This window comes from Emydura macquarii, unplaced genomic scaffold (genome assembly GCF_026122565.2).
Source record: "Emydura macquarii macquarii isolate MOO-44397 ecotype Brisbane River unplaced genomic scaffold, CSIRO-AGI_Emac_v2 contig_1045, whole genome shotgun sequence".
Taxonomy (NCBI): Eukaryota; Metazoa; Chordata; order Testudines; family Chelidae; genus Emydura; species Emydura macquarii.
Genome location: NW_027131182.1, coordinates 12,182,842 through 12,206,752, shown reverse-complemented (window position 1 = coordinate 12,206,752; position 23,911 = coordinate 12,182,842). Strand labels below are relative to the sequence as shown.

General features: G+C 39.6%; 1 protein-coding gene across 1 annotated transcript in view; it reads left to right on the top strand.

Annotated features, from left to right (window-relative positions):
- The window catches only part of ADAMTS12 (ADAM metallopeptidase with thrombospondin type 1 motif 12), a 244,510-nt gene that overhangs the window by 111,016 nt on the left and 109,583 nt on the right, over positions 1–23,911 (top strand). Inside the window, exons 4-9 of the mRNA XM_067545490.1 lie at positions 3,502–3,698; positions 10,506–10,589; positions 12,252–12,376; positions 16,874–17,023; positions 19,811–19,954; positions 20,947–21,091. Of these exons, the coding sequence (XP_067401591.1) occupies positions 3,502–3,698; positions 10,506–10,589; positions 12,252–12,376; positions 16,874–17,023; positions 19,811–19,954; positions 20,947–21,091 (845 nt within the window). The remainder of the gene's footprint in view (positions 1–3,501; positions 3,699–10,505; positions 10,590–12,251; positions 12,377–16,873; positions 17,024–19,810; positions 19,955–20,946; positions 21,092–23,911) is intronic.

The window sequence follows — 23,911 nt, the reverse complement described above, 5'->3', positions numbered from 1 at the left end:
TCTTTAAGGTGCCACAGAACTCTCACTGTTTGCTAAAAACAGACTAACACGGCTACCTCTCTGGAACTCAGTAATAACAAAGCTGGCTCTTAATGTGCTTGTCATCTCTAGATCTCAAAGCTCTTTACAAAGGAGGTCAGTATCATTATCCCCATTTCAGAGATGGGGAAACTGAGACACAGAGATGAAGTGACTTGTCCAAGGTCATCCAGCAGGCCACTAATATATCTTCTCAACAATTGGAGGTAAATATGAGAGAAGGACATAGGTGCCAAAGTTCAGATTGCATTTGGATCCAAACATCCCTAAAGTTCTGTGTTTCTTCACATCAAAGTTTTTTTTGATAAGCTCATTATAAGAGAGATAGTTGGTGGAATCCAGGGTTCAGTCTGAGCTTGTGTCTAGTAATTATACAAAGAGAAATAGACACTTGATTTGGTAGCCAATCAATTTATTTTATCATTTGATTGTTTATCTATTGTGCTTAACTCATATTTTATTCCATAGGTAATTAATGTGTGAAGAATAGATTTAAGTTGTAGGTGTAAGTAGTATTCAGGAGTGATGAGTGTGTATTAGGAATGTGAGTAAAGCAAGGCTGTAATGCAAGGTCTACAGGCTGAGGTCTGTAAGATTTCAGCTTAGTCATATAAGGCCTCAGGCTTAAAGAGGCTTGACATAAGTAGGTGACCTAGGAATAAATCTTTGCCAGTAAAGTTACAAGATTACTGTAAAGAATGTGCCAATAGGTGATGTTCAGGAAAATATGACCAAGGTATGGCTGCCCGTTATGAACCAGAGAGAGCAAAGAGTAGAGGAAGCCCCTTCTTAGCCCATTCCCATCCAATACACCAGTGCAGGGGAGTAATAGTTGGGAGAAAGCTGGCCAGTGCGACCTTCATGTCTGAGCATGGTAATGTTGTGGTTATGGCCCTGGTCACAACCCCACAAACCTAAATGTTGGCTATTGAATGCATAGAAGTGCTGAGGGATCACATGCAGAATCTATAGCACACATGTGCCGGGAAAGCATTCTTCCAATTGCAGCCCTGCAGACATTAGACCACTTCCTGTCTTTAGCAAGCGTAATGACTCCAGGTGCACCAATGTAAGCAGTTCCTTTTTCCCTGTCACAACGTGAATGAAGCTTGTAGAGCATTATTAGAAATATGTGGGCCTGATCCAACAGCCTTCTGAAGTCAATAGGCGTCTCTTCGCTGACTTTGTTGGGCGTCCGATCAGGCCCTAAGAATGCAAAGACATAAAACACCTGAAAATCACTTTTACTCATTTGTCCTCCGATTCATGAAAGGGGATTTTCATACAGCTGCATAAAAATAAAAAAAGAATTCTCGATACAGACCATATATTTAAAAACTTATTCTCAGTGCATTAGCTGGGAAAGACTGCAGTGTTGTTTTTGTGCTAAGACAAACATGTTTTTCATGGTTTAGTTATACAGATAAAGTAGTATGCAAATATAATTTTAATGGGGATTTTTAATTTTCAGGCTAATTTACATAAGAACATTATTTTATAGAATGTACTTCTTTCAAGTAGAAACAGAAACACTGTATTGCAAATTAGGGTTTTAAAAAATGTTTACTAATGTTTTATATATATTTTGGAGTAAAAAATTTGTCTTGTTTGTCCAGTCCACCTCTTTACTGTTATCAGCAAGGTTAATAAAGGTCACTCATTAAACTTGCTAAGTAGATGCAAATGCAAATCACATTGAATGATATATTCCTAGAACTTTATGTTTATCATCTAAAGCTCTTCAGTACAACCAAATCCTTGCAGCCATGTGCAAACATGCCAGAAATAGCTTTTGATAGTCTCCCAGAGTATTCTTATCAGCAAGTCAAAGAAGTATGAGTTGGATAAATGGACTGTAAGATGGATAGAAAGCTGGCTAAATCATTGGGCTCAATCGGTAGTGATCAACAGCTCAATGACTAGTTGGTAGCCGGTAACAAGCAAAGTGTCCCGGGGGTCAGTGCTGGGGCTGGTTTTGTTCAACATCTTCATTAATGATCTGGAGAATGGGGTGGATTGCACCCTTAGCAAGTTTGCAGATGACACAAAGCTGGGGGGAGTGGTAGATACACTGGAGGGTAGGGACAGGATACAGAGTGAGCTAGACAAATTGGAGGATTGGGCCAAAAAAAAAGCCGATGAGGTTCAACAAGGACAAGTTCTGTGTACAGTGCCTGGCACAGTGGGATCCTAGGCCATGACCGGGTCTCTCTCCAGTACTACTAATAATACATTAATAATATGCCTTTCTAGGAGCTTATGACCACTAACACCCACAAAGGCATTGTATTGTGCCCTGTGCTGGCAGAGTGCCTTCAGTCACTGTCACTTGGTCATCTCACAATTCCTCCACAGATCATTTCCCTGCTAAGGCAGCTCTGGCGTTCAAAGCCAGCAGTCTGTCAGGAGAAGTTGCCATGATTTAATTGTTAGCAACACTAAAAAAAAAAGAAAAAAGAAAAAGAAAAAGCTTCCTTGAGTGAGTAAGAAACAAAAATCACAAAGCTATAGCTGCAGTGCAGAGTTTGTCACCCATCAATCAGACAAGTTACGCTGACAACGGATTGTAGTGGTGCTGTAGCCGTGTTGGTGACAGGATATTAGAGAAACAGGGTGGGTGAAGTAATATCTTTTATTGGACCATCTTCTTTTGGTGGGAGAGACAAGCTTTCGAGCCGCATAGAAGTGCTTTGTGTAGCTTGAAAGCTCGAGTTTATCACCAACGGAAGTTGGTCCAATAAAAGATATTACCTCACCCACTTTGGGTCTCTAGCTGACAGTTGAGGCAGTTAGTGGCCATTATGCACCACTGGAGTATAGATGCCACCTGCTTCAGAGTTCTAACTGGGGATCTTTTTTAGTCTCTTCATGGACAGGACAGACCACATTCCCCTGAGGGACTAGATCCAATTTGCCAACCTGATGGGAATTGAACATATATGGAGAATATAGGGAGTTATAGGGAGAATATGCACTGTAATTAGACATGGCCTTGAACCCACTGAGAGACCCCAAAATCCTTTGAATGTTGGAAAGGTTCATACGCAGACCTGAACTTTGCAGCTGGCCTCTATCCCTATGATGGGTACAATCAGTACCTGTGATCCAAACTCTTCTGACTTTTTGGTAAAGTTTGGATCAGTTTGATTTGGATCCAAGCTGTAGAGTTCTGACTTATCTCTAAGTATTACAATGATGCACTTAAAAATGTAAAAACAACGGCAGTCCTGTAGCACCTTAAAGACTAACAAATTTCTGGGGGCATAAGCTTTCGTGGGCTGCAACCCACTTCGTCAGATGCATGAAATGGAAATTACAGATAGAAGGGGTATATATATATCCAAGGGTAAGAAACATAAGAGTGGGGAGGGAACTCTGGAACTTTTAAAAATGTAAAGTGATCCTGAAACGTAGTGAAAATATGTCCATATAAAATGAAATCAATGCCCTTCAACATTCCAGATACCTTCAGCTTTTTCAAACAACAAGAGCATCGGAGGGAGAAGTGGGAAGGAAATCACAGGGCAGCCAAAACGATTTCTCGGCGTTCTGTCAGCAAAGAACGATGGGTGGAGACGCTGGTTGTTGCAGACAATAAGATGATTGAATATCATGGAAGTGACAATGTGGAATCCTACATCCTCACTATAATAAATATGGTATGTGATGTACTTAATTATTTTTCAGTTAGAGAAATTTAAAAATATATGCATACTTGATTACATTGTTAATCGCCATGAAAACTCTCATTATGGTCCTTCATTTAAAGAAGTGGAATAATTTTTATATGTGTTTGTCTAAAGTCTTCTCCATTATTTTATGCAGGATGGGCTTTTCCTCTACAGTTTTTAAGTAAGGGTGATTTCTGGCCACAGAGCTTAATCATGACATCTGTACTACGTAGCTCTGCATGTGCATTGTACAGTAACTTTCATTCCACTGATGTTACTGGTTCTGAATCTCACGCAACTTCTCCAATTTACTTATTGCTGATGTTCCTAGGCAGCAGTATCAACATAATGTGACAGAGCAGTTAGATGCAGCAGAAGATGAAAGATTTAGACTATCAATGGTATGGATTCCCTTCCCCATCTGTGTATGAGATGGGAGAGGAGGAAAATTTTCAGGGATTCCCCTGATTCAACTGGACATAATTCCCTTATCTAAAAAGTAAAAATCTTGGTGTGCCCCAGTGCATGCTCATCAATTTCTTAGATATTGGATCTCATTCTGATCCCCTTTACATTGGTGAACCTCTGTTGAGAGAAATGGGGTTACTCCTGATTTACACTGCTGATACTGTGAAAGTGGTGTAGTGTAGAGATTTGTGCGGTTTTCCTAGCTTTTATTAAGACTCAGTCGAAACAATGAGCTTTGTGGGTTTTGCACTCAGAGGAATGCTTCAAGCAGTTGTATTATAGAGGCTTGTATTACTGGAGCTGATTTTCCTCCTCTATCATATCTGTTTCTAATGTGGACAATTGATTTTTTCAGATACCTTTTGCGTTTTTTCATGTATAATGAAATCTAAATTAAAAATGTAAAATGTGTCTTAGTTCAAATAAATCTTCAAATGAGCAAATTTCAAAATGTTGTTTGACTTAAGAAGAGTAATAATGTCCTATGATATTTGTTATGCTGTCTGGAGTGGCTCATGACCATGAGTGCCAGCCTCAGGGCAGACTGTCAAGAAGCAGGGCAAAAACCCTAAACTGGTGGTATGTTCTAGAATTAGATTTCACCGACCCACTAACAAGTATGAACTCCTATAGCCCTATAACAGTCTTACCATGGAGTCACAGACAGTTCTCTTAGGCACTCCAGTCTATCTTGCCACCTAGGGAAGCTGGCCTATGTGATAGATGGTCACTTTACACCAAAAATCACAACAATATTCAGGTTACTCCCAGTCCCAAAGGACCGGTCCCTTACCTCATGTCGTTTGTACTCAGATCTGAAACCAAAGACAATGCCTGTAGCCAATCCTGTCATAAACTAACTAAAGATTTATTAACTAAGAAAAGAAATGAGAGTAATTTACAAGGTTAAAACAGGAAACATACACAAAAAATGAGTTACAGTCTTAGATTTAAAAAGGTAATATAAGCTTCTGTAATAAGCAGCTCTATATGTTTTTAGGTCTGACCCATGCCAAGCAGCATGGGAATATCTTGCTTGTGTTTAGGAATCTTTGCCCCTCATTGTCCAGAGAGCATAAAGATCCCAATTTCTCCTTGTCAGGGATTTTTCTCCCCTTTGCCCCAGAATCCAAGCTGATGGGATGAGTTCATGCGCACACCTTTACTTTGTGGAGGGAGCAAGAAATGCAATCAACAAGATCTCCGTCCTATCATGCTACACAATGCCTCATTTGCCTTCAAAGGGCCATCTTGTGTGCAAGATGAGCACTTCACTTTAATTAATGCTTTCTTTCCTGTTTGGTGAGTTACACAATTGCAGAGGTTTACAATGCTAACACTCAATATAACTTTATACCAGGGGATACAGATATTGTCAGTAGGATTAATCCATGCAGCGCCCTACAAGCATTCCATAAAGTCTAAACCTTAAATACATTCTTATAACACAAATATCTCTTTTAACTCTACTCTCTCCCAGGCAAGCCAGGCTGGTTTCCAGTTATGCATTTGTCGATGTTTAGTGAGGCCTGGGGCCTTGGCGTGAGCTGACATCTGGTCTGCCAGCAGCACAATATTGCCTCTGGGTCTTTAGGCATTGACCTTGTGTAGCTATTTGAGATTATCTTCTTCCTTCTTCTCCACTCATTCAATGCATAAACAAAACCACAGGTATCAGACTCCCAGATCCATCCCTCTTAATGTATTAATCTAACCCTCTGACTGATTCAGTGTCTGCTGCATCTAAGTTTTCCCTTGGGGGAAAAAGGGTGTCTAGCCCTTATAATTGTGAAGAAAATCTTCTGGACATGAACCTCCTGTGGTATCAGCTTACTATGTCAACAGCGAGGTAGCCAGTTCCAGCCAGACTACTCCTGAAGCTACAATGTAGTAGGATTTAAAACCTAGACAGTAAAATACAATTAAAGCACAGGGTCTTATAATAGCAAACACTTATCCACATTGGCCCAGCGGACAAGGTACTGGAGTGGAAGACAAAGTCCTATTCCTAATCTGCCAGTGATCTGCTGTGTGACCTTAGACAAGTCACATCATCTCTGCATGCATCTGTTTTTCCTCCCACTTTTTGTCTCTTATTTAGATTGTAATGTCCTTGGAGCAGGGACTGCTTCTTAACATGTTCCTATACAGTGTGTGAAACAACAGGGTCTTGAAGTTGGATCAGGACTCGAGCTGCTACTGTAATGAAAATGATGTATTGGATTGACCTAGTGCATATGATCATGATCATGATTCCCTCTAGTTGCTGGTCCAAGTGACTCTATAGTCTGCTGCTTTATCACAGCTAAATAAGTTCTCCTTTAGCTCCCGTGGTGAAGTGGCTAACCTGGTACATGTGAACTTTAATAATTAATGTGTCCAATGTCATTAAATTAATGTGGTTATAAATACCTTAACTCTTGCATTTCCTGACTTTCATTTTAGATTTACAACCATAGGGATAGATTCTGATACCTTTACTCATGCTATTGTTACAATTAGGTCCATTGATTTCTGTGGGACAACTTGAGGAGTAAGGTACTACTCATTATGCATAAAGGTATTAGAATCTGGCCCTTAGTTTCATTACTGTAGGTAGGTTTTTACAGGTAATATACAGGTGAATGATAGATATGTATAAAGTTATGAGACTTCTTCAGTTTCGTTGCCTCCTTTCCTACCAAACTGTATTTAGGTGGTAGCCATAAGAGTAAATAGCATATTACACAGTATTTGAGGAAGGAAAACTGGGGAGGTGGTTTATGGACACTGTTCATCACTGGTTTTTGACAGAGTCAAAAGAAATTACCCATGTCTCTTGTCACAGTTACAGGACTCCTCTCTGGTCTCTCTGACTGCATTCCCACAGGTGTTGGGGATGCATCCCTTTACCTGTCTGAAGGTGGAATCCCACAATTCATCCAGTCCCTGAGCTACTGCACCTTGTCTACCAGGATGTCTCCGGCCCCACTGGGACCGGCAAGTCTCCCTTTGGGGAGCTGTGACCAGGCAGCTTTCTTAAAACGAAGTGTTTTTTTTAAACTTACCAGTAAAAGCAACAGGAAAAAAAAAAGAGTTTAAAAGAAGACGAGGCCTATACACATGCCTGTACAAGTGCTGGTAAATGGTAGCTATCTGAAGTGGTTTTCTTTTCTACACAATGCAGCCCGCTTCTGCTTGAATTAACCCCCTGTAGTCAGACCGTACCCCCTTACAACAGTCAGACAAACAGGACATTTATTGTTCCTGAATTAATACAGAACAGCTCTAAAGCTGTCACATCATTCATGCAGAGTGAGGCAGCCAACATATAGAAACTGGTGTAGCCCAGAGTTAGGGATGAGACATGAGAAAAGACCTATGCTTCCATTCCTTGTAAGCAAGGTACAAGCTCTCTTTTAGGGCTTGTCTACCCTTAAAATGCTAGAGCGACACAGCTGCTCCACTGTAGCACTTCAGTGTTGACACTACCTACACCAACGGGAGCGGTTCTCCCATCGACATAGGTAATCCATCTCCCCAAGAGGTGGTAGATAGGTCAACAGAAGAATTCTTCTGTCAACCTAGTGCTGTCTACATGGGGATTTAGGTCATTTTAACAATGCCACTCAGGGGCGTGGATTTTTCTTGCCCATGACTGATGTAGTTAAACTGACCTAATTTTCTAGGGTAGACTAAGCCTAAATCTCAATTTCAGTTCTTAATGCTTCCCCGTGTCAGTTTCTGTCATCAGATGTTCATGTCCTGATCTCATCAAAATCATCAGGAGCCTTAGTAATTGTTAGAAAAAGCAGTTTGAGAGGAAGATAGAGCTGGACTGAGCCTCAAAAGTCATATCGGATCCAGATGTCAGAGTTGTTTAGATCCAAAATTTTGATTTGGACCATTATAGCAGCCAGTTGCAAAATGTGGATGTGGGGTTTGACTCTGGATTTCCTCAAAGCTGGGATGATTGAGCTGAGGTTTTGATTTTTAATTACAGTAATACTTCAAAATAAATAATAAAATCTCTCCTTCCTCCCCTTCTCTCCCTTAAGATCCTTCTGTTTCAAGAATGTTTGTGTACTGATTTGTATTAATAGCCACAGAAAAACATGTGAAATGCACTGAGAAAACCATAAATACAATAATATTTCAATATTCCTTTGTGTAACTGAAACTTTATTAGACTAACCAGTCCACACTAGGAAGGGCCTTTTTTGGCAACTTCTAATGACCACAAAATATTAAAACAATTATCTTTCAGTTGAAAGATTTTTGATTAATTAAGAGACAGCACAGTATTTCCATCCCACAGTATTCAGTGAATGTAATTCAGATGTCTCCTAGGTTTTTGTTTATGTAATTTGCAGTAATGGGACACATCTGGAATGGGTTCACACAAAAGTCTTGAAATTCTTTCATTGTAGCCATCAATGCTGTATTGTTTTGGAGTAACTATTTATAGAGCACAATGTAACTGATCAATTTTTGTACTCCCAGTGAAGATTATTTCAAACAACAGATGCAACCCTTTCTAGTTGAGGGAGAAAAACGACTGCCTCTGACAGATTATTGTGACTAAGGGCATGTCTATATATTACAGCCATTATGGCATTGCTGCAGTACTGTAGGGTATATGCTTCCTAGATTGATGGAAGGAGTTTTCCTATTGATGTAGATAATCCACCTCCCCAGCCAGTGGTAGCTAGGTAGACAGAATAATTCTTCCATCGACCTAGCTACATCTACACTGGGGCTTAGGTCAGTCAAACTCTGGTGCTCAGGGTGTGAAATTTTCCACAGCCCTGCGTGATGTAGTGAGGTCAACCTAAATTTTAGGTGTAGACCAGGCTTAAGTGTAATTCTTGTTTCTACTGCTCCCCCATCTCTTCCTTTTACTAGTAAGGCTCTTGAGAAGTAGCCTTCTCTCATCATTTCTCACACAATAATATCCTTGACCAACCTTACTCTAGGTTTAGTTCTAGCTAAGCATAACTTTTCTCTCAGTTATGGCTTTTTTCCCCTTCTCATTCTGTTTGGTCTCAATGAAACACTGATTCCACTTTATTCTATTAGGTTCTGTCCACACTTATTGTATGCATGCATTTCTAGTTCCTTCTTGTCTGGAGCTGGGCAAAAAAATTGTCAGCAAATAGTAAATTCACAGAATAATGCAATTTAGGGACACCAAAACTATTTGTGAATTTGGGTCAAATTCTGCAAATAGTTTCAGCAAAAAAAAAAAAAACCAGGAAAAAAAATTAGAAAGAATTGAAATGGTTCATTTCAGCCATTTCTAAATGAATGTTTCAACGTTTTGTTTCAAAAGAGTATTCAATTTTGAAATTTAGCTAATTGATTAAAAAAAAAACAAAAAAACCAGACACCAATAAACAGAGAAGGGTGAAAATACCCCTAAAATGACCTCAAACTGATCGCAAAACAAAATAAAAATTCATTTCTGGTACAGCAAAACATTTTTTCTTATCCCAAATAAATTATTTTCTTTTGTTCTTGTTTCATCAAAAAAAAATGGTAACAATTCAGTTTCAACTCAGATAGACCCAGTTTTGTTTTCAGATTTTTCAGTTCAGCCCCCAACTCGAAAAATCAATATTTCACTAATTTCTTCCCCTCTCCTGGTTCTATTTGTACCTGTCTAATCACACACACTGACACTGTCATTTGGGCCAAGAGGAGTCAGAGTTCAATGCTGGGCCCTTTGCTATTTTTTTGTCTAACTGCTCCATCTGTTGTTTTATCCTTAGTCTTAGTTTCCACTTTTATGCTGATGATATTCCCTATTACATATGTTTCAACTCCCTATTTGCCTAATTTCCTCTTTTTCCTTTGTGCAGCAGAATCCTAATGGAGTTTCTGTAGCACCCAAAAAGTAAGGCCTTTTCCCTGTTACCCTGCACCTTTGGTCATCATTTACACCAGTATAAGGAAGATATAAAGTGCTACTATTCTGTACAGGCAATGTTTTACACCTATTTTGCACAGGTGTAAATGACTACGCAGGGTGCAGCACAACAGTGGATTGGCCCCTAACTGAGAAAAATGAATTTAAAATATTTTTTCTAATGGGTTGTATGTTTTGCTGCTTAATAATGTCTGTTGATCACTGAATTTTGTATTTGTTTGACTGGGCTGCCCTCTGCAGTGGTTCATGGTGGTTATTACATTTCAGAATATAAAGTGAACCTTCTGTGAATAACATGTAGGAGGGGGGGAAAAACAAAGGGGGAAATCTGATTGAAATAACCTGCATATTTTTCTCTCTAAAGTTCTGTCTTGCTGTAGAGCAATCAATTAATTTCATATCTCCTGGCTCTGGCACAGGTCACAGGATTGTTCCATGATCCAAGCGTTGGCAACGCAATCCACATCGTGCTTGTCCGCCTTATTCTTCTTGAAGAGGAAGAGGTGAGATTTTGTTTTCCCCGAGATTACAATGAAGAAAGTTGGGAACACAATGCATTGAAGAGAGATTTTGGTAGGCTATTTAGATTAACATTGAAAGAGAGTAATGAGTGCATCCACGGTATGATAAATAGTGGCATGGAAAAAGGATTGCTTGTTTAAAATATTTTGTTCATTTTACTCCTCTGCTAATCTATTGACGCTGGCACAGCTGTTTTAAGGCTAACTGCTGCTCTAGGTGGCACACAATTTAGCTCACAACTTCAGGTGTTTGTGCATAAACTCCCAAAAGAAAATTCAGTTAAAACTCTTCAGCACCAGAAGAAGATCTATGAAGACTGAGGAGGTTTGCTGTGGAGCCGAGATTCAAATGTACAAGATGCTCAAATGAATCATCCACAGTCTAATCACATAGCAGATTCCTAAAGCACAGTGCAGCTGCCTGTGGATCTCTCTGAAGAAGCAGATCTACTATTGTACACCAATTCAGATTATTTTCCCCATAAACTCCTTTTCAAAATGCAGAGAAACAGTGACAGATGAAGTGTTCATTGTTGTGAACTAACCACACATAGGTGATTGCATGTTCCCACATTGCATAAACGCTGTAGCAACCCTTTAAATGAATGCTGATTATTATAACATTGGTGGTTATTTTCATAGCACTATAATTGTGCAAAACCTTCTGTGGACATAGCCTTAAAATAAGGTCTCTGTCCCAAGGGGCTTATGATCAAAGGCCCTAAACCAGGTGGATGCCTGTGCTGTTGAAGTCAGTTGGTCTCCACATGAGATCTGGGGCCTGTACAGGTAAAAATAATTGCAGGATAGGAGGCTAATTTATCCAGCTAACCCTATGGGTAAGGATATCAAGGGTAAAATTTTCAAAAGCCCATTTAAGAGTTTACGTGCTCATTGACTTTCAATGAGACTTCAGTTCCTAAGTGCCTAGTGCACCTTTGAAAATAGGACTCAGGTGCTTACAACAGATCAGTGCTTTGGAAAACTTTACCTTAAATAATAATATACTGGGGGTGAGGCACAGTAGATGGCAAAACCAAGGAAAAGGGAAACATGTTTTAGGTAACGCGTATTTGGCATATTTTGCACTGCAAAATTTTTTTTTTCTTCTTCAACTTGTGTTTGTCTTGTCGGCTCATAAGATGTCTATTGTGCATTTTTCTCAGCTTTAGAAAAAATGGTGTGAAGGAAATGTACCCATGAAAGTATAAAATGTTACTTAATCATGAGATTGTTCATGTTGCATTAAAGGTAATAGATATGATGGAAGATAGCTTTCTCCAAGTTACTTGCTAATTAACCTTAATCTTCTTTGTGTCAGGAGGAATGCTAGCTTCCAAGAGGAAAATAAAATGTGGTTTGAAAAATGCACTTGTCAGTTTTGTTTTAGGATGGCTATGTCCCAAAATTGCTAATTTCCTCCTTTGATATACTTTTTCTCTAGTTACACTAGCTGCAAAAATGACAAAGTTTAAACATAATATTTGGGGCATTAGATAAATAGCTGTCATTGCCTTTAATGATGTTTCTAGCTTTGGAAGCATAACCAGTTACATTTCAATGGCTTTAGTAAGCCTGATAATTAATGTTGCTGCTGTGCTCCGGCAATATAATGCAGTCTTTATAATAATTCTTTTTCTTTAGCAAGGCTTGAAAATAGTTCATCATGCAGATAAGACATTAGCCAGCTTCTGTAAATGGCAGAAAAGCATCAATCCCAAAAACGATGTCAACCCTATACATCATGATGTAGCTGTACTTCTAACCAGGTATGGAGAGGAGCTGCCAAATATTGTTTTATTCATATTTCTTTCACTGAGAACATATCTATAGACTAATAGCTTCCTTTAGTTCCTTCTCCCTCATAACACACACACACTTTCCTATGTACTGACATGCCTGATGAAGACGTCATTTCTGAAGGACAGTTTTAGTAAATACAGGTGGTTTATGCTATTTTATAAAAGCACACTGTCAAGGTTGAATATGCAAAAAAGGTTGCTTCCATCTTTTTGCAAAGCCTATATAATTTTTTATTCATGTCTTGTAGGTGTTTTATTAGATATGGTTCATAGCCAAGAAATTTCAAATCTGTATTCAAATCCTAATCTAAACATCCTCAAAGATCAATGGTTGGGAGGCTGAGATTAATATTCAGTTCAGGCCCATCTCTTGTTTATGGCTTAAATCAGGTATTTTCTCAAGGAAAAAATACTAGTGCCAAAAGCCCAGCAATGTAGATTAGCAGCCCCATAATTACAAAACCCTAAAATAACAAATGACTACACTTCACAATAGCAGAATATTTTGTTGTTAAGGTAATTCAGTTCACTTTTAGATTTCTAGGTAAATGGTTTATAAACATGGACAAATATCTTGATAATATCTTTTCAATCATATTTTATAGTAGTGGGTCTCAGCCACTATGTATAGAAAGAGAGGTAAGCAGACATTTCCAATGGGCCACTATAGCTGTGCAAATAATTCACAGAATAGTTATTGTGTCTGATAGATTTAGCCTCTCTCTCTCTATTTTGCTGAATATCCATCAGAAGATCATGATTGCCTCAAATATATTGGTCGTTCACAAGTATTCAACAATTTTCTTCCACAGTTCATAAAGAAAATATATTTCTCAATCAGTTATCTGTGGGTATTCACTATTTGAGCTGTATTGCTTAGTTGCAATTGGTCAGATAAGGCCCATGTCATGCTGGGTAGATGGGGAGGGAGAGCATTTGTTTTATTGTTTGACATCAGTATGTCAAAATCATAATAATCCATGTGGGATATGCCATGTCAGGTATTGTTAGAATGGTTATAAAGCGCTAAGTAAGATGATGGTGTTTATATTCGTGTGTTATGTGGGTAGGAGAAGTTTATGAACATATTTGATGTACCCGTATTTCAAATTGTGCTGCCTGGGCAACACCCCAGATAGGATGGCGGTGGGACAATAGCCCGCTTAATGGCCCATCAAAACCTTTACAGAAGCAAAGGGCCCAGGAGGAAACTAAAGGCATACCTGAAGAGTTACCAGGATTGGCCCATGTGACTCTGGACTCCATTTTAGTTCTTGTAACATTCCACAACGCGCATGGCTAAGGACAGAGGGTATATAAGAGCAAACCACATAAACCATTTTGCCTTATATCCTGAGCTTCAGCCACCTACCTACCTCTCTCTGGATCAAGTCATCTGCAACTGCAGCTGTATAACAAAGGACTGAGACCATCCAGGTACTGGATGTATACCAGAGGGAACTGTACAAACCTGCAACTCCACATTTCTTCTAGAAACCTGATGTATATGGACTTTCTATCATTTGTATGTATCTGATTTGCTTTGACCCTTTAACATTTCTCTCCTGGTTTATTTCTTTCTTTTTACAATAAACCTTTAGTTTTAGTTACTAAAGGATTGGCTGGCAGCGTGGTATTTTAGGTAAGATCCAAACTTACATTGAACTGGTACGGTGGCTGACCCCTTGGGGTCAGAGGGAACCTTTTTAGTAAAGAGCATAGAGTTTAAACAACTGGTCTCTTTGCTAGACCTAGTGCAGATTTGGGAGCCAGGAACTGGAATGCAATAAAGGGGCCTGTGGGCATTTGTGGACTGGCTTCTTGATAACCAGTGTGGGGAATCAGAAGCAGTTCATTGCTGGTTGGGAAGTTGGGCTTCAGTGTCACCCACCAGCGCTGTGAGAATCTGGTCTCCTTTTGCAGCCTGCCCTGATCTTGGCATTCTCAGGTGGCTACCCTGGGCATGGACGGGTCACAGTGGCATAGTCGTAGCAGGTTCCACAGAACCAGAACATTTGGGTTTTGGATTAGAACCTGACGCTATTCCAAATTTTGAGATTTGATATTGAGAGCGTTAAAGATTAAAGCTAGTCAGAATGAGTGATTCACGATCCAACACAGCGATCGAGCTGCAAGCCTTGAGAGAGAGAGAGAGAGAGAGAGAGAGAGAGCGTCTGCAGCATGAGGAGGAACTCAGAAGGCTGAGACCAGAAGCTGAGGAAAGACTTTCCAAATATAAATGTGAACTCCAAAAAATAGATGAAATGAGAGAAAAAGCCCATCAAGAATGGATGAAAAAGGTCAGACTCCAACTCCAGATCCTGGAAAAGCAGAAACTGTATCCTGGAAGCCCTGCTTCTCTTAGCAGTGATTGGGAGGAAATCTCTCCAGTTTATAACGATTTTGATTTGTTTAATACTGATGTGGTAAATATACATAGCCAGGTTAATGTCACCCAGTCCCAGAGGGAGTATAAATGTAAGTCTCCTGTGTTATCAGTAAGCAATAGGAAAATGTGTAAAGGGGCGGGGGGGAGTGCATGAATGTAAGCAGTTGTCTGTGTCTAGCCAAGTATGCTGTGACAAGGAGAATGTCTCTAGCCTTGGGATGGTGGAGAATGGCATCTTGTATGTTCAGAATAGCAGTTTATCTGCTGGGGGAGAAAAAAGCTCCAGGTTGACAAGGACAGTGCTGTGCTCCTGGTGAAATTGTCTTGCCCAGATTAATGAGGCTATGTGAACACTTTTCTTAAAACTATAGCAGGAATCCAGGCAATAAGAGGCCTGGGGAAAATTCTAAGCAGAAGGGCTAAGCGGAGTGATGAGAGAGTCAGAGAGTAGCGTTAGGGATGCACTGTTTGTCTTATTCTAAGAAATATCCCTGTTCAGTATTAGAGGAAAATGACTCTTCCTGTGATGCTTTACCAGGGATGAACCCTTCAAACGTCAAATAATCAACATGAAGATCCACAGACCCATGCACAGAATGCCATCATAGGCTGAAGATTTAAAGATTTCTTCCAGGCATGGGCCTAGAATAAACAGATCAGTGGATCCTGGATGTTACAGCAGACGGTATTCCATAGAGTGTTCCCAACACCTTTATTTTTCAGTTCTTATGGTCTCCTGCCTGTCCAAAAAGTACGACTTATTGGAAAAAAATGGTATTGTCCTTGTTTAAGAGGAGACTGGGATAATACTCCCTTTACTTCATAATGGCCAGCCAATGCCCACTTCCATTTAGGGAATGTCTACACTGGAGCTGGAAGGTATAATTTCCAGTTTGAGTAGATATACTCATGCCAGCTTAATCAGAGCGAGTCTACTAAAAATAGGTGAGCCGTAGTGGTGGGAAGTGCTAGCTGCCCAAGTGCATGCCTAGAATCGCACTGGGAGTGGCTAGCCCCTTCTGCCGTTTGCACCTTCCAGCTCCAGTGTAGACACACCCATAGAGGGTGGGAGATAATATCATCAAAGGACTTAGTTGTGCACTCTTCATCTGTTAATTGGGAGGAACTCTACCCAAACCTTTAGACTCGTATTGAAGAGCTCAAGGATATGGAAAATAAACAGAGATTTACCTTCACTGTTCTGAATCTCAAATGTGCACATTCTAATCTTTTTCTCAGCATCAGATGGAAGACTGCTCCACAGTATGTTAATTTCTTGAGCCAAGAGCGGGGATTTGCACACCACTTGCCTGGAAAAATTGGTGTAATTAATCAAGTCTTTACATTTAAGACCTTTTTATAATTTTGCTTTCTGCTACCAAGCTTACAATGACATCAACTCCCACGTCACTCTGGTGGCATTTCCTGCCTTTGCTACCACCAATCAGCTTCTCAAACACCACCGTGCTGCGTCTGATGCTGCCTGCCCTTTATGCACTGGAAAACTGTGAAAAAATCTGAACAACCACTACCTTATCCTCCTTCAGATCCCTTCTTAAGATCAACTCTGCAAGCTAGGCCATACTCTGAGCCCTACAAATCCCAGCCTGATGATCATAGCTAGGCAGATGACAAGCTACAGCTATTTTTCTTCCCCTGATTTCCTTTTCCTACTCCCTTCTATATTTTTATACCCAGTTAAAACCTAACCAAGCAGCCACAATCCATGTAACTAATTAAGCAGTGCTGATTCTTTACCATATTCATTTGCCCTTTGTCTGTGTCCTGAGATTATGAGGCTTTTGGTACAAGGATTGTCTCTTTTCTTTATTTGTACAGTGTCCAGCACAAGTGGGCCCCAATGTTGACTGAGTTATGTGGTCACTACCATAACATTAATATTTACTACTAAATAATAAGTCCAATATACTGGTACAAATGTTAGATATGTTGTCTTTTGCTTAAAATTCAAATGGATACCAGTACACGATGAGATGGAGATTTACTCTGCATCATAAGCAGCACTACATGCATTTTTAAACTCTTTTACTTACAAGTCTTCACTGTGCTTACAGAAAGGACATTTGTGCTGGCATGAATCATCCCTGTGAAACCTTAGGTTTGTCTCATCTATCTGGTATGTGTCAACCTCACCGGAGCTGCAATATTAATGAAGATTCTGGGCTGCCTTTGGCATTCACTATTGCACATGAGCTTGGACACAGGTATAGTTGGATGTAAAATTCAGAGTCTAGCCAGGTCTAATTCAGTGTTTATATGTTTATCTTAACTGTATCTTCCTCATAGATTCCAAGGCCAAATGGGACCATTGTGATCATCTGGTATGACCTCCTGTATAGCACAGGCCATAGTACTTTGATTTGATTTTGTTTTTGTTTTTTTGGTTGTCACAATGGAAAATTGAAATAAATTGGCCAAACCTAATTATCCCATGAAAAATTTAAGTTTTGAAAATTTCAATTTCTGCATTTTCTGTTGAAAAGTCATTCAGATGGAAACCTGACTAGCTCTAGCTATCTGTCCTTATGTTACCCAAATAACAAATATTACAGGATCTTATTAGGGGATAAGGCAACAAGCCACGTTTATTGTGAACACAGAAACTTCTGTAGATAGTATTAAAGAAAAGAAAAGTATCAACACTGTAATAACATTAATATTGTGCTTTACTTAGTGAAATAGCATTAATAATAATGTAAACACTAGGAAAACAGTGTTAACATTATATCAATACTACAATTACAGAGACACATGTTTCAATTGATGCTTTCATTCACACTCACACAGACTGACAGGCATACACAGACAGGGAGACAGACAAACATACATAGGGATCTTCCAGATGTCATAGTTACCAGCCTCTTGGTGCTCATGATAGTCACTGGCCAGGTGACTAGAGCATGAGGATGAGGAGCAAGGTTCTGCCAATGTGCATCGGTACTCCTGGCTGATGTGATGTTGTAGACCCGAACCTCCAGCCTTCATCTTCTTGTCCCATTTTATAGGGAAAGGACCCCATGTCAGTCTATGGGTTTTGCATTGTCATGCTGCAACTGCATTCTTGGTGTGATCTTTAATCACCCACATTGTTGCAAGCCTGATCAGATTTTGTCCTTTGAAATGTGCTGGCTCCAAAGTTATCAGGGTGGGTTCCTCTTCGGCCATTTGATCATCTTTGCTTCTTTCTTCTTCCCTCAAGCGTTTTAGGTGAGACTGGTGTTTTCTTCATGTCTGTTTCGATATCCCTTACTCAGACCAATTGTTCAATCACTCTTTTTGTCTACACCCAACTCAATTGCTCGGCCATTCACACTTCAATCACTCAGGGCCAACTCCTAGCTGAAGAACTTACATATTATTTTTAGAGCAAACCTTATTTCATTTTTGACAGTGGCCAGTGGATATGGTACAGACGTTTACAAACAATCTTAAAATTATACAAAATGCAGACAGACTTGAATTAACATTTAAAAGGGTAGAACAGTAAGAGTCAGTTTGAGGTTTTAGCTTTTGATTCAGACTGATGTGCCTTTTGGTAGGAAGGGGGGGTGTTTGTGGCTCTGTTCTTACATATATTTCAAAAACAAGATTTTGGCCAACACTGACAGTCATAGTCATTTTTTGATACCCTATGCATGTTATTTTAGGCAGAGCTTTTCAACTTTTGTATATACACTGGAGATGGGGTGAGGAGGCGACTCTTGTATAAATCTAAAAATAAGTAAGAAAAAGAAACTTGTGGCAGAGGGAAAGAGCCACCCAAGCTTTTGAAATACTGGGATGATTTAATGATTCAAATTTAATGATTTAATGATTTAATTTAAATTGATGATTTAATGATTCAAAATAGAGCTGTGAAAGCTGTTGGGGATTTCGATTCCTTGGCTGGTCATGGTGTGTGGTACTATATTGCGCTACAGTGACAATTTGGTCACGTTGGTCTTTCAGTAGGGTGCTTGATTATTATTTTTAAAAGTTATTGAGTAGTAAATCGCTTACAGGCATTCACAAAAGCCTTGCAGAGGTTAGACAAAACTGAGTTATGAGCAGTCTTGGGAGGACCTGCTGTAGGGATGGGCCATTACAACGCACAGTATTATTAACTGGGAGAGAGATGGGGAGGAGATTGGAGGCCAGTTCACCTATCCATTCATGACCATGTGGGAAGCAGTGCCTCTGTCTAAATCAATCAAAAGTGACAACCTTGATTTTAAAAAGAAAGTATTGTAAGAAGAGAAATTAATAGGAGATGAAGAGAGCTAATGGGTCAAATTCTGCTCTGAGTCTGATATAACTATACTGAAGTGAATGGAATTATGTTGATTTACAACACCATAATCAAGAGCAAAATTTGGCCTGCAATTTTTGTGAGATATTTGTTTTCAGTATTGTCCCAGACTCCCAGCACTTGCAGTCTACTTTGAAAATCCTTCATTCCCACCCCAAACCTGTAGCCATGCTGCTCAGTACTGTGATCTCATCCAATTTCATAGGCCAAGCTGGGTTTTGGCCTAAAGCTCAAGGTGCTGCAGGAAGTGCTATGAGTGTTCTCCACCTTCCCTCTGAATCATTACCAAATTAACTTCACAGCAGGGTGCTAAAGCACACTGCCTTGTGGATGAGGCAGAAAGCCTGAGTGCCTATGATTATTAAAAAACTCCTAGAACTTTGTGAATGAGTAGGAGTGAGCTATGGGACCTTGGCAAAAGTCAAATTGGATACTTATGTTCTGACTTCCTAAAATTGTCCCAGAGTCTGAACTAAGGAAGTTTAATTCTTCACTTTCTGCCTGGGGGCATTGCTGTGTGCCTGATCTGAAGCCCACTGAAGTCAACAAGAGTCTTGACTTCTGTTGGCTTTTTCCACTTTTAGCTGATGGCTGAAGTGATACCTATGTGTTTTCCTGAGCATTTTGAGGTATTTGGAGGAAGAGTGCTATGTAAATATCAGCTATAATGATTATTTCCTGTGCTTGGTAATATGTCTTTTAGTTTTGGTATCCAGCATGATGGAAAAGGGAACGATTGTGAGCCTGTTGGAAGGCATCCATACATTATGTCCCGGCACTTACAGTATGATCCTTCTCCACTCACCTGGTCACCGTGCAGCAAGGAATACATCACACATTTCCTAGAGTGAGTGATTAGAATACAATGTCCACCTGGAATAAAGGAATGCTGTCTGTGGTGACACAGAGTTGAGGAGATATTCTTAATTATTTTTTCCTTTGAAGCTCCTTGAGGTATGTTGTTGGTTCCCATGTCATGGCGCACTCAGAGCTGACTAAATAGAATACAGTGGATAGTGGAAGAATCGTTACATTGTGCATTGTTCAAATTAGACAACAATCTTAGTCCAAAACGTGGTGTGACCTTCAGCTATTATATGGTTATTGGGAGAAAAGATGGCCTTATGGCTAAGGTATATGATAGGGCATTAGAAAGCCTATAACAGATCTCCTATGAGATCTTGGACAAATCACTTAGGCTCACATTTTCAAAAGTGACCTCTTATTAGAAGGGGCCTTGAAATTTGGGTGCCCAACTTCAGATGCCTATGGTCTGACTTTCAGTGCTGTTGAGAGTAGCTGCAACTCTCACTGAAGTCTTTCTAATGACTGAAGCTATTTCATGGTATTTCCTAATTAGCAAACTACATTTTGCCTCCATAAAATTCCTCTGCAAGGTGGAATGGGGAGAACTGCTGCAGAGCCCTTCTTCATAATTCACAAGAGAAGGAAAGAGCTGTTGAAAAGGCCACACAGGAGCCATAATACACCGCAAAGGAGAACCACACCTGTTCAGCTGCCTTTGCAGACCTCAGTGTCCCTTCTACATGCATTGGGTGGGTAAAGATACCAGATCTTAATACCTAGGCTGCTCCTGAATGGCAGGTACTCCCAGATATTTTGAAGTACTTTGTTCTTATCTGAGGTTCCTAAAACATTATTGGCAATAAGCAGTTATTTGCAAAATTCCCCTGCCTGGAATCTGGAAGTGTTGTTTTCTAAAGACTATAGAGGAAAGTGCCATCAATTATTAGAAATTTAATCTTAAATTACTAAAAGAAATTCAAAGTTAAAATTAAAAGCGCGTTTGTTTTTTTAATTTCCAATTTTCATTTTTAGCCGAGGATGGGGATTCTGTCTCGATGATATCCCAAAAAAGAAAGATGTAAAATTACCACTCATCGCCCCGGGAGTGATCTATGATGTACATCACCAGTGCCAGCTGCAGTTCGGCCTCAATGCTACTTTCTGTGAAGAGGTTGATGTGAGTGCTGTTTGATTTCATCTATTCTACTAACAAGACTTTAAGCTTTTAGTTCTTATTGTGTCCTGACCAAATTCCAGTTTGGAGAAATTATATTCTGCCTACCTAAAATTCTTCTCCATTTTAAATGAATATGGTTGTCCTAAATTGTTTTGTAGTGGCCTAGTGAATTGTTACTATATTTCATGCAGAGGTGACTGCATTTCAGTGGTGAAGTGATTTCATTTTTAAACATACATTATAGATCTTGGGTAAAATTATGAACAGTGTCTTTAGAAGCTTAAGTCCCATTTCCAATAGTAATTTAAGGACTTTGGAGCTTCCATCCCATTGGCTGTCCTTTGACCAAATTCTTCAATTGGATACACTTGCTCAACTTTTTCACTAGGAGGGTGGTGAAGCACTGGAATGGGTTACCTAGGGAGGTGGTGGAATCTCCATCTTTAGAGGTTTTAAACTGTGGCTTGACAAAGCCCTGGCTGGGATGATTTAGCTGAGGTTAGCCCTGCTTTGTGCAGGGGATTGGACTAAATGACCTCCTGAGGTCCCTTCCAACTCTAATATTCTATGATTCTAACTTCTGTGAGAGTCATCTGAACAAATCTCAGGGTAGTATTTAGTCCTGTATGTCTTACTTTTGCCCACTTTTGTTGTGGGACAAATAGTTAAGGGTGGAGGAGGTGCATCAGTCCCTACTGATGTAGAAACAGTGGTTTGCAAGGATCATTCTGATTGCTTTTTTCATTATGATCATTATGCATATCCTCATCTGTCATTGGTGGTATTGTACGTTTCTGATTAATTTTCTCAGTCATAATGAGCAGTATGGGTAGCAATGTTGAATTGCACCAATTGAAGCTGAAACGTATTGAAATAATGCATTCATTACACGTATCACAGCTGTTCTTTGCATCTGCAATTTGTCTTTTGGTACAGATAGGAAATTAAAGCATCACTTTTCATTATTGGTTTCTGTTTCTACTTGAATCTTCTAGGCTTTTGCATTTGGCATTTCCTGACTAGTTAATTTATAGCTAAATATATGTCAGTAAATTAATTTGTAGTTTTTTTACTTCAAGGCCTATATTGTGCAGGTAATAATGCACTAGCAAAGAATTGAGTATTCTGTTTAATCCTACAGTGAAAGCAACGAAAAGTGAGATATTTTACATGGATTATTTTTTAAATGGTCTTTGGATGTCCTTGTTAATTTTATTTGATGCCAGCCTATATGAAAGTATAGTTTACTCGGCATATTGGCACAGATTGAAGAGTCAAGGTGTGCAAAATTAACTTAGGCTATGTCTACATTACACAGCATTATCGGCAGCATGCACGGTATGTGTAGGCTACATGCCACAGTGAAAAGCTGGTGACGTTCACACTGTGGTATGTAGCTACTTGTGTCAGTGAAAGGCTCTGGAAGGGGGCAGGAAGTGGGGAAAGGCTCCAGCAGCTCCCAGGGAAAGGTTTCAGAAACAGGAAGGTAATGGGGACACTATGCTGCTAAAAACAGCAGTGTAGTCAGGAGGCATAACTTGGGCTGGCAGAGAGGGCAGGGACTCAGGTATATACACACACCCTTACTCTATTCACCTAAGCCATGCCTCATGGTCTACTCTGCTATTTATACCCATGCTGGGAGGGCTATTTGTATATGTACTCTGCACGCCACTGAAAGAAGCATGCAGTGTAGATATACCCTAAGTGTATTCTCTGAGAGGGCTGGCTGACATTTACACTGCCTTGCCACTTTCTACTTAACGCCCACTTTCTGACTAACTTACACTCAATGAGTAATTTACCCCACTGTTCACAAGTCTAGTAAATTCCCATGATAGATATGTCAGCTTACACTTAGCTGCATTTACCTGAATTTGGCCAAGGGTTTTCTATATTGAAATGGTCACTCTGAGCAAAGTTTATACTAGGCATCCTGTGAAATAGGTAAATAGTATCCCTGTTAGACTGAGCAAGAAATTGAAACAGATTAATGGGCTGATTTTTCCAAGAAATAGAGCACCCACAGCTCCCTTTGATACAATGAGAGCTGCAGGTGATCTGCACATTTGAAAATCTGGTCATGAATGCCTTGTGACTGAATCCTTACCTCCAAATCTCCCACTGATTTTAATAAGATCGGAATTTTGTTCTTCATCTCTGAGGTTAGAGATGTAGAAGTCATTTAGATTGCAAGCTCTGCAAGGCAGAGACCCTGTGTATAAAGTACCTACAACAATGCTGATAATAAAACAAATGACTTGTCATGAAGTGAGTCAATTTCAGAGCCATGAGTTCCTGACTGTCAGTCCCACTTTTGCCCATTGAACAATGCTATTTCTTCTGTGATATGTGCAGTATCCTTTTTTAACCTAGCTTTATAAATGATGGGGGGAAAGTCATACATATGGGGATTTATGTGGATAACTTCTATTAAAGCTAATGGTTTTCCTGCATGAATCATTCACTTTTTCAATGGAAGAAAACATTTGGTTATAAAATCTATGGATATTTGTCTAGCGTGAAAATGCAACTGTAATAGCAGTATGCACTCAATTTAAAGCCATATTCTGATGATGAAAAAGGCTATTCTAGTGGATGAAAGCTAAAAGTACATTTTTCAACTATGTATTTCTTCTTAAGTATTTGAAATACAGTGGTGAGTACCCACCACACAGTGAAAAAAGAACAAAACGTACTCCATATATAATAGATAAAGAACAAATCATTCCTAACACAGTGGAAGAAAACAGCTCAGCCAGAACAGATTTTAACTCCGTGACTACATCCTGAAAATGTAATGTCCCAAACAGCCCTCTA